This window comes from Lonchura striata, chromosome 3, assembly GCF_050655825.1.
Source record: "Lonchura striata isolate lonStrDom1 chromosome 3, ASM5065582v1, whole genome shotgun sequence".
Classification (NCBI taxonomy): Eukaryota; Metazoa; Chordata; class Aves; order Passeriformes; family Estrildidae; genus Lonchura; species Lonchura striata.
In genome coordinates, this window is record NC_140705.1 from 107,145,221 (window position 1) to 107,156,269 (window position 11,049).

Here is an 11,049-nt window from a genome sequence, read left to right on the forward strand (position 1 = left end):
GAGTAACGTGATGCAAAATTTGCCTGTCATCACTCTTTCTTGGCAAAGAGGTAATCCACTAACCCAGCCTTTGATTTATCCTTCCCCATCCACAGTCTTTTGGAAATTTCTCTCACTTGCTTTTTGTTTTGGGGATAAGCATGTGCTGAGAAAAAACAATATCCACTCCCATGACATTTACTTTCAGTCCAGATAAAAAGCCCAATGAGTAGTTTACCAATTACTGTTTTCTCACATTTTCCTAGAGCACTGCCAGTTTTCATGACTGTAAAAAGTAATTTTTATTCTATACACACATTCTTCTTTGTGGTCTATTATAATTTGTGAAGCAGCTGAATAAGTCTAAGGGTCATTCTAGTGATCTTTTAAACCTTGCACACAGGTTAGGAAGAGAAACAAAACAGTTCTGAAGGATGAAAATGAGGCAAAGAACCAAAGACAAAAGGTGGAGCTGAATTCCTGAACAAGCACTAATAGATGCTCATATAAGCACTTGTGGTCTTTCTCAAGGCAGTCACCTGGGCCATAATGACAACAACCCGGAAATTCCAAGTGTTCACTCCATTTTCAGAAGTTTGGGTATTTATATTTATATTGTGGTTTTAAAAAGCTCTACAGTTACCTGCTGCTAAAATATGAAGTCAATAGGAAAAAGAGCTATACCTGTAAGGCTGCACTCCTCAGTTCCAAGCATGTTGCAATTTTAGCTATGGTTTTCTGAAAGGGAAAAATAATAATTTAGTACTGAAACGGTATTTGTCCAGATTGACACTTTTAAAGAATGTAAACACAAATAATTGCACTTTTTTTGCACAGATTTCAGGTCTATTGTTCAGTACCAGACCACTGAGCGTCAGAAGCTTTTTTTATAGACAAGCAGGATTTGCTGAAAGCACAATAGATGAAAGACATCTGCCACTTAACTCCCCTCCCACAGCCCAACAACACAGATGGGGGTCATTCACTCCACAGAGACTGTAATAATGCCTACCACATCATAAACTGTTTATAAACTCAACTGCTCTCAGGTGATAGGGGACTGAAAAAAAAAAAAAAATCCAAGGCAAGCAGTGTATTACCTCCTGAGAACCTGAGTGGTTTGTGCTGACTTGCCCTTTTAGGAGCCAGGCCAGTTCTCTACCAGGCTCCCAACTTCAGCAGACCAAATCCACCCACATCAGATATTACAGCAGCCCAGTATCTCAGCCCTAAAAAAAACACAGCCCACTCCTGTGGGTTATGGTGAGAGAGGAAGTCTAAAGGTGGAACATTTTTTCAACTCTCTAATTTTGTGATTTTTAAGAGAATTAAACTCTGAGTGAATAATGGAATATATGCCTAAATTCAAACTTGTAAGCAATCTAAAATATCTGTGAGCAGAACTGTGAAGTAATTAACCATAGAAGAGAGGGAAGGGCTTCAGAATAGCCCATTGCAAGCAGTCTTCCTTTGAAGACAATTTTAAGCTTTTATGTCCCACAAAGTAAGACACTCCAGCAAGTCACATTTGTTTCTGTTACTACCAGCTGAAAGGGGGAATTAAGACTTCCATTAGTGACATCAAGAGCACACAACTGCCCAGTGTATTTTCCTGACCATCACAAATTTGTTCATTGACTAAAACCTTTTTGTGAAGAAAAACTCAGACAATGTGCAGAAGTAAGTTCCAGATATAAACTCAAAATACTCTTTGGAACATTTATAAGGCAAGAAAACTAGCAACAATGAAGCTACAAAGAAAAGAGGTTTACTTTCAAATTTAATTTCCCCCCAGAAGGAAGAATAAAGTTGAAATACACACCTGTAACTCATTCTCTCTTTTTAAGTCCGGCAATATAAAAACAGCTTCTCCACAAGGTGGGTGCAAGGGGAGGAAAAGAATTCCAAGAGCATAACTCTAGCATCAAAGAACTTCAAGAGTATGGGCACTGGGTAAGCCATGCCATGTCAGTCAAATCCAAAAGGAGGGTTATATTTTTCGGACTCCAAATGGTTGGTAACAGTAGATAAAAACTATGTGTGCTTTCAAAGGTGCCTCCCCCATCACCTTTTCTGGATCTCCTGCAAAGTGGTGTCACAAATTCTTCTCAATCTGCTCCTAGGTCCCCAGTAATTTCAACAAATTAAGTGACTGCAGTTTCAGTTCACCTTAGGTCACACAGAAAGTTGAAAAGTTCAGGATCTGAATCATTAATAAGTCATACATCAATACTTCAAGTGTAGGCCCAACAGCTGGGTTGTGCAAAAGCCTCAGATATCTGATTTTCATCTGCCACCACAGGCTTATCAAAGTTTTTGAAGCCATTTCTCCACAGCTGGCATCTCTCCTTAAGATTGTTATAATATGGCACTAGGGTGGACTTTACATCTTTATAATTTTTACTACTGTCCACTGTATGGCAGCCTTTCAAAAACTTTAGTTCTTCTGAGCACCTTCCCAGAAAGCAGCGAGTGATGCCTATTAACACAGGACACATTGTTCAATCAACAAACTCCCTCCGCCCCAAAATAAATTCTGCTATACAACAGAGACCCACGTCTGGCTCTCCAGCACAGCTTGAAAAAACACAGGTATTTGGAAATAGAAAAGAGCACATAGAGTCCTGAATTCACTTTGAGACTTTCAGACCCACACTGCATACGTGGGTGTTGTGGATTTGTTTACAGGCTGGGTGGGAGGACACCAAGTAGTACTGCAGAAGCAGATTCTCAGTCCCTAGAATGAGAGCACACTACAGCTATCTAATCAGCTGCAGTATAACAAAAGGAGTTCCTTTTTCTATTTGTGAACATCTGGAAAAACATATTTTCAAAGGTAGATTCTGGAAGAGGAAGGTGTAAAATAATGGGTAAAAGAAAGGAGTCTGAAGGTTCCCTAGGGAAGGGAGGGGAATCTCTGAGGTTTGACTACAGCTCCAGCATTTGCAAAAGTCCAGCTGTTCCAATGGTTTGGGTGTTGACTGCTGAGCAAAGAGCACCAAAACCCCTCCACTTGCACAACAGAAAGAGGGATATGAGTTTGCAGGGTACCAGCACATAGCACACCGCCTCCATGCCCCACCACAGAACTAGAGCACGTAAACAGATTTTCACCTGGCTCTGCCCCTCCTGGTCTCTTGTTAAGCCCACACCATAAATGAGGTCTCAGAAGCACTGCTCAGCCCCTAGCTCCTTTGTCAATTCACTAGTAAATTCAACAACTCCACTATTCCCTATCCTGCAGATTCATAACTGTGTGTTCTGAAAACAGCCCGAACCAGGAACCCCCTCACAGAACAAAGAGCAATACAAATTGTGTGTCCTGGGGGCTGAAGGGCAATAATGGCTCTAGAAACAGATTAATTTAAGAGAGTTTGGGAGTCTTAAAATAGTAAAGAATAGGTTTTATATGGAATCTATTGAAATATGGCAAGCTCCCAGCAGGCATTATTCATAACTATTTTTTTAAGGGACCACACCCAACCCAAAAGTTAAAAATGCAGCTAAACACTGCTATCATTTTCAGCTGCAACTATCCCATGCAAAGGCTCCTTTTTGAAGCAGGGAAAACATTCTGCATCTCATTAGAAAGGCTGAAACTATAATTAACTTAGCTAGTTTAAAATAGTTTAGATTCAGTTTTATGTAAACTCATGATTAGAATGGGGAAAAGTCAGTTCATCTCGTAGTCAAGGTTTCTTCAGAAGAGTTGGTGAGTAATGACTGTGCTAACTGTAATGCAGGCAAAGATGTTTGCACAAACACAGAGCCAGAGCAGAGCTTGGCTTTACCCAGAGTTTAGGCTGTTAGAAGACCAGTAGTTTAAATGAATCATGCTAAGACTGTTCAACAGTGCTCGTATTTCAGCAAGTTATCATTGCTTCAAAAGCAGGATTTTCTAACGCTGACGAGAACTCAGCCTAGCACAAAAACAGTTACACAAGAAGCAACAACTGTGGTTGGAAGAGGGCTTTAAAGGTCACATTTATTGCACAGAGAATTGGGTGAGAGTAACTGTAGCTGGAGGCAAGCTGACAGACACAGCCAAACAAACCTAACTGGAACAATTCCTATCACAAAACACAGTGGCTGATCATGAATGAAGATGGGAGTTTTAGAGAATGGAAGTAAAACAATGAACAGCAGCAGTATTCAAAATGTTAAGACTGAGGTAAATTCACCAGTAGCTGTATCTCTTAGTATTCCACACATGCTGACTCCAGGTGATAAAACTGCTGCACAGCCTCTTTATAGCTGTTGAAGGGAAGACTAATCAAAATTATTTGCTGTTTACAGGATCTGCAGAGAAATTCTTCAATAAAATTCACAATCACTAATGAAGAGTCCAGCACTGTCAATTACCCAAGTCAAGACAGAGAACGAAAAATCCAGAACTATGTCCAGCAGTAGTTATAAGATGACAACCCATCACAATTTGTAAATACACGAGTGAACATAAAATCTGTAATCTGCTCTATCAAGGCAAGTAGCATACAGTGTTTCAAAACTGATTATTTAGGAGCAAAAATGGGAGATACAACTATTTAAAAGCCTGAATTCTTACCATAAACAATACATGTATTAGAAGATAAATGATAACTGCCTCACGGTATGACCAGGAAAGAAACTGGTGGTATCTGTCAAGTGTTCTTAGATTAATAGATTGTATGATACATTAACAAGTAAAACACCATCAATTTTCATGTGGCCATATCTGCACTGTAACACCACCTGTGATGCATGAAATAAACCCAAATGTGGCAAAAGTTCATACAGGCAGACAGGGATGAGGATTTGAACCTAGTCTTGTCCTTTTCCTGCAGCTGTAAAGAAAGAAGCATCTCCTTGCTACAGAGGAATCACTGCTGAAATCCACCCTCCCCACAGGGTAGGTCAAGTAAGAAACTGCAGCCTCACAACAATTCTCAGCAGTATGTATGGTCCTTTGGAAAACAGCTGACTGAAAATCTACAAAAAAACTGCAATGAGGGTAGATTAAGCAAGCAGAAGTGATAATTAGCTTCATGGCCTTTCAATCTATGAAATTCTGCACATAGCCTTGGCCAGTGACATCAGATAAGCAAACCCTGAAGGTTACAGACTCTTCCACAGTTTTGTGTTTTTTTGGTTTTTTTTTTTAAGTGACTCTTATGTAACATAGAGAGCCTCAGAAAGTCAAGACATTAGGAAAAGATTTTTGGGAAACAGGAATAAAGAGCATGCCAGTGGGTGCACTGTCAGGAGAACAGCTGAGCAAAAGTTACTGATTTGTAGCTGATTTTTAGAAGGGCAGTGGGAAAGAAGATACATTTTTATTTAATCAAACTGTTTGCAAACCCAGCATATACCAAGCCCTCCAGCCACATGCCATGTGAATGATATAGTGATGATGATAGTAATTAGTCATAATCACTAGATGATATACTGGCTGAGCTCCTGCAGAAATAGAGAAGACAAGCACAGCAAGGAGCTGTACATCAGAGATTTTGCTGTGCAGTTTTAAGTGCTTTTTTTTAAGCAACATCAAGACTCTACTCACATTTTTTTTTTTTTTTTGTGACTAGCATTCCTCATAGTAGAGAAGATAAAGTGTTCTTTCAACAAAATGTTGGGGAAATGCTTTGTGCATGTGGTTAATGAAACAGGCACTGCAATTTGATAAACAGTCTCAAAGATTCAGTGCATCAGCCATGTAATGATCTGCAAAAACCAGCAAGTGATAAAAATGCTATTTGCTTTTATAAATTATTTCAGCTTTAGAAATGGGTATCACTGTGCTAGGATGTAAAACCACCACCCACTACTTTTTTTCTTTTGAGAAGACTGTTGCCTTAAGACATGACAGCACTTGTGCATGAAACATCTGAGGTCAGTTATCTCCACTTCCTGAGCCCCCCAGGCCTTCCCTCATGGCTGACCTCATTCACTTCCACAATCTGGTCCAAGGTCCTTTTCATAAGACTCAGGGAACATCTGGAGGCAAAGCCCTGTGTGGTTCTGGTTCCCATACTCACAGGAGATGATGTCTCCAGAAGTGAGATTAACAGCTTCGCCTTCATGAAGTAACTACATTTTCAAAAGTCTCCACAGAGGGGAAACACGCAGTAAAGATGACTCTAGCTGAGAATGATGGAGAAAGCTACCAGCAAGGGAGGGAGAGCAGAAGCATTCAAGGAATAAACAGCTGTCCAACATTAACAAGGCTCTCATGGCTTACAAAGCAGGAAAAGTGGACCAAATTATTCTCCAAAATTATGGCTCCATTTAAGGCAATCATGAGCTTTATCATCTTTGCAGAAGGTAAGCAGAACATGGAAGACCAGGTCTTTGCTTTTCATATTGGTATACATAGAGGAAACAGCTACAAACCTCTCTCAGTCTATGTAAAGGTGCATTTCTTTGAGCTTCTTTACAAACATGAAGTTCATCTTGAATCTCTGTACCCAGCACCTGTTTTCAGGACTTACATTCCCAAGCAGAGCTCCCATTGCTCCTGCATCCTATTACTATTGGTGAGACTCTGACCTAGCAAATGTCAAATTTCAGGTAACACCTTTGCTCAAACAACTGATTTTATGACATGGCAATCCAGAAATACACATCTCTAGTTTTTTATTCCTAAGAAAAACATGTCTTTATAGAGACAAGGAAATTTAGTAGGCCCTTATATCTCAAAAGGTTTTATTTTGCAGTAAATGCTTGAGTTCATGAGTCCACTTAAATCCCATCACAGAGCTGCAGTAGTACATTGCTGAGACAAGAAACAGCCTTTTCAACTGAGGGGAGAGAGAGAGAAGTAAAGCAATTTCAATATTTTGAAAGATTATAAACAAATAACATTCTAAGAGGCTGCTAGGGAACATTCTGCCAGGACCCTTCCCTGTCAGTGTTACATGTTAAGCTTTCATCCCCCTCGCACACCCTCAATGTCTGCAGTTAAGATGTTTTGTATTCAGAACTCAAGACATAAATTGTGATAATGTTGAATAAGCAAGTTATCAAACACTGCTCCAAAAAAAAAAGAAAAAAAAGAAACACCCAGGTTATGAAAGACACTGGCCAGCATGCCTGACATTCAATAGCACAGCACAGCATCCCTAACATTTAACAACAGCAACCATTTTAGCCACGCTGGGCTCTGTTGCTGTTTGTGTATATTGAGGGAGGAAAAAAGGTCTCATAAGGCTCTGGCCTGCAAGATAAAAAAACATAACGCACATCAACATCTATGAGTCAAGCTCCTTCCCTGAGCAAACAGCAGAACTCACCTTTTGATCTTCTGTGAATTCTGAGTTGTTGTGCTGAGACTGTGCCTCTTTCTGGAGGTGCCTGGCTAATCTGGATGGGGGAAAAGAAAACTGTAAAGTGGGAACACAACACAAACACACACACCTCAGCTCCAGAAAATGTCTCAGCCAAAAGTTCACAGACTGCTGCTCCAAAGACGTTTGGGTTGGTTTTGCTGTTGTGTTTTTGCTTTGTTTTTTTCTTTCAAAACAAAGTTTTCTCTAGTCATGGTAGTTCACCCTTAAGAAAAAACCCGAGAAGGTGGACAAAGTGTGCAGCTACATCAGGCAGGAAAGACAAATGCACCATGAAGGGAGAACAGGTAAGAGGGTCCTTATTGCCAACAGCCCCTTTTACAAGCACTTTCTTCCTCTCACAATCCCCTTCTTTTGTAAGAACAAAGCACAGCCCCTGTGAAGACGCTCTGTGGTGCATTTCCCAGGGAGAGGCTGGGGGGCTCGGTGGGGCACCGGAGCCATGGCACACGCTCTGGAGGACTGGAAGCCAGGCACAGGGCGGCTCGGCCCAGGCTGCCGGGGTGGATCCGCTCACATTTGTGCCTGTCAGCATCACAGGCGGAGCACAAACCCCACCCCTTGTCATCACCAAGGCAGGAGTACCAGGGGGTTTGGAAAGTAACAGTAAGCAAACAGCTCGAGAAAGCGAAAGGAAGCTGGAGGGAAGCTATGGGAAGAGTTACAGTTTCCGTCCCGGGAGGAAGGAGAACATTAAACAAGCAAAACCTCTGGGCAATTGTTGCCATTCCCTGTAAATAATTTTTTTTTTTTTTTTTACAAGCAGAAGGAGAGGGAGGACAGGGGTTGAGGGAAACCCAGGGACATCACAATAGGCTTCCTCCTGGAACCTCACAAGTTTGCACTGTGAAAGGGACTCTGCTTCTTTCCACCACTGCTGTGGGCATTGGTCTAGCTTTAGGAGATATTTATGAAATATATACACCAAGATACATCCAGCAGAACAGATTGTTGTCAAAGCCTGTGGCAGGAACAAAAATCAGAATTCAATTTCTTTGCTTTTCCTCAAAATAAGCTCTCAAAAATGCCCATACTGATCAAGGCCTTTTAACTCTTACCAGGAAAAACACAACAGGATGAGGTAACTGCACAACTTGGTGGTATTGTCCCATTTCAAAAATGTTGAAAGATTGGGGCTGAGAAAAGACAAAAAGCGTAAATATAGTTGAACCCAAAAGTACACTACTTGCCTACTGCCCTGCCCTATGATACACAGGACACAGAGAAAGGGCATTTTAAAGTAATGATTTAAGAAAACAGATCACCATAGCAGCAATATGCCACCCACAACAGGCAGCATCACAGCATTAACATTTCTGCAAGCATCACTAACATAACCCTCTTTCAATTTGTCACTAATACAAAAAAAATCCACTCTAATCCAAATAAATGCATTGGGCATTCCCCTTGAAGCTTGTTCAAAGTCGGATGAGACCAAGTTCCACGATGGGATGGGTCATTTAACAGGGAAGCCACTGCTGACAGCTCGAAGGGTTCCTGCAAGAATAATCACCTGAATGACTGAGGGCCAGTCTTTGTACCAAGCTTCTTGTACTTCTACGGGCAGTATAAAGACCTGAGCAGATGGACACAGGAGGTACATAATTGTGCTTTACATCAGCAGCCATCAGGACTTAGATTTTTCCCAAATCCAACCTTTCTCAGCACCAGCAAGCTCAGTGTAAGCAGCTTCTCTCAGGATGCTTGTGTGGATCAGCAGACTGTGTTGGTAGTCCACAGCACCTGGATATGAGCAGCACCACACTTGTTCATCCAATCTCAGGTGGCTTTGAGAAGGCAACACCATAAACCCATCCTGCAAAGTCTCTCCACAACTACAGCTCTGTATCTTGCCCATCTATCTCACAACTACAGCTCTGTATCCTCCCCAGGAAATATCTCCCTGTAATCCCTTGATTTTCTCTCTCCTTTCTACTCACTCCTCAGACCACAGAGTTCATCTACTGACAAGTATTTAGTAGAAACTCACTCATAAGAGCAGCTTCCACCCAAGAGGAGCTTCCTTAGAAAGACACCACACTGCTCCCAGGTCAGAACAGAGCCAGGGTGTGGAGACCACCTCAGGTCTCATCCAACACAGCAACAGAGTGAGGAAGGCAACAGAAGTTGCACTTCAATTCTGAAACTGGCCTGTCTGCAAATGTTTAGTGACCTCACTTCTCAATGAAGAGAGCTCAGAAGGAGAGCCCAAAGACTTAATTCCAAAGAAACATCATTACATGAAACTCACTGCTCAGACTGCTTAAACAATTTAAAGCATTAGGATTCTACTGGACTCCTTGTAGACATCCTCATAAGGACAGTTAGTAAAAATATCTTATTTTACTTCTTGATGATTCTTTTTTTCTGCCAAGATAGAGATCTGGAAGAAAACTTCTTTTCATCTCTCTGCCAAGGTTTGTAGAGTAACAGCTTGCCCTTCTCTAAAGGCCATCAGCAAACTGCATATCACTGAACTTGCATCATCCTTCCTGGTGAGTGAATGAAATTATGAGATTACACCTTCTCCTGACCACCCAGTACATGGCCAGCAGACCAGTTACTCTGAATGACAACTGAACTGGTAATTGGTGTGGTTAGAACCCAACTGGACCAGTCCTGAACAGCTAAAAGATCCCTCACGGAGCATCTCTTCAGCTGACTTTCTCTTGGTGAACAAGTTCCAACCCTCTTATCAACTTCCAGAAAGTTCACCATGAGAAGCCTGGCCTGAAATACTCTAATCATGAAGAAATAACATCCATTGTCATGGCAAATGGCGTAGTAGGGAAGAACATCTGACTAAAGGTATCAGGTGTGTTTCCAAGGAGTCCATCAGCAGTGCCCTGTAGCCGATACTCCTCTGCTGTCAAAGGATTCAGGGATGGTGAGGTCTCACCCTGCGCCAGCAAACCTGACTGGGGCTGCCACTCTCCCACCCTGGTACCACCAGGAACACGACACACCAGCATGTGACGGACCCCTTTTCATTCTGATGGGTTGGCTGGGAGGTGTTTTGGTTAAGGCTGATATTTAGACAGCCCATTTGCCAGGTCACTCCGTTGCCACAAGCGTGGTGCCAGGGCAACAGAGTGATGGGATGGGGGCATCCCGATCCGGTGGTGCCTCGGGGGCTCCACCAACCAACCGGGAGCCCACGCTCTCAAAATCACAGCCTGGAAGAAAACTTCCAGGTTTGGGTGGAAGTAACATTAAAGATCACCTTGTTCCATCCACTGCCATGGACAGGGACACACCTTCCACCAAAGCAGCTTGCCCCGAGCTCCACGCCGGCCGCTGCTGCCCTCCCAGGCGAGCAGGAGGGCCGGCTCCCGCCTCGCCCCGCAGCCGGGCACCGCCCAGGGGACTCCCCGGCCCCCGGCCCCGCGCCCTGGGGCAGGGCCGGAGCCGCCGGCGGGGCCCAGGGGTGAGGGGGCCGCGGCCTGGGCCCGCCGGGGCCCCCCTGCCCTGCCCCGCCCCGCCCCGGCCGGGGCCGCTCCCTGCCCGGGGCCGTGCCGGGCCCGCACTCACATCTGGTACTCGTCGATCGCCTCCACCAGCTGCCCCCAGGAGTCGAAGTCGGTGCCCTTCCTGAAGCTGGCGCCCCAGCGCTGCAGGAGGCTGCGGGCCGCCTCCGACATAGCCCCAGCGCTAGGGCAGCATGCTCACCCCGCGCCGGGGCACCCTCCGCGCCGGACAGCCGCTCCCGCCGGCACCGCCCCGCCCGGCCCCGGGACACCCGAGCGCG

The 11,049-nt window shown here is 43.7% G+C and overlaps 1 protein-coding gene across 2 annotated transcripts in view; it reads right to left on the reverse strand.

Moving 5' to 3' along the window:
• Positions 1-11,038, reverse strand: part of AIDA (axin interactor, dorsalization associated) — a 28,708-nt gene extending 17,670 nt beyond the window's left edge. For both annotated transcript variants that reach the window (XM_021552482.3, XM_021552473.4), the window contains exons 1-3: positions 10,833-11,038; positions 7,248-7,317; positions 664-717 (exon numbers count right to left, since the gene is read on the reverse strand). In XM_021552482.3, coding sequence (XP_021408157.1) covers positions 664-717; positions 7,248-7,317; positions 10,833-10,942 — 234 coding nt within the window. In that variant the 5' untranslated portion in view covers positions 10,943-11,038. The remainder of the gene's footprint in view (positions 1-663; positions 718-7,247; positions 7,318-10,832) is intronic.
• Positions 11,039-11,049: the final 11 nt, after the last annotated feature.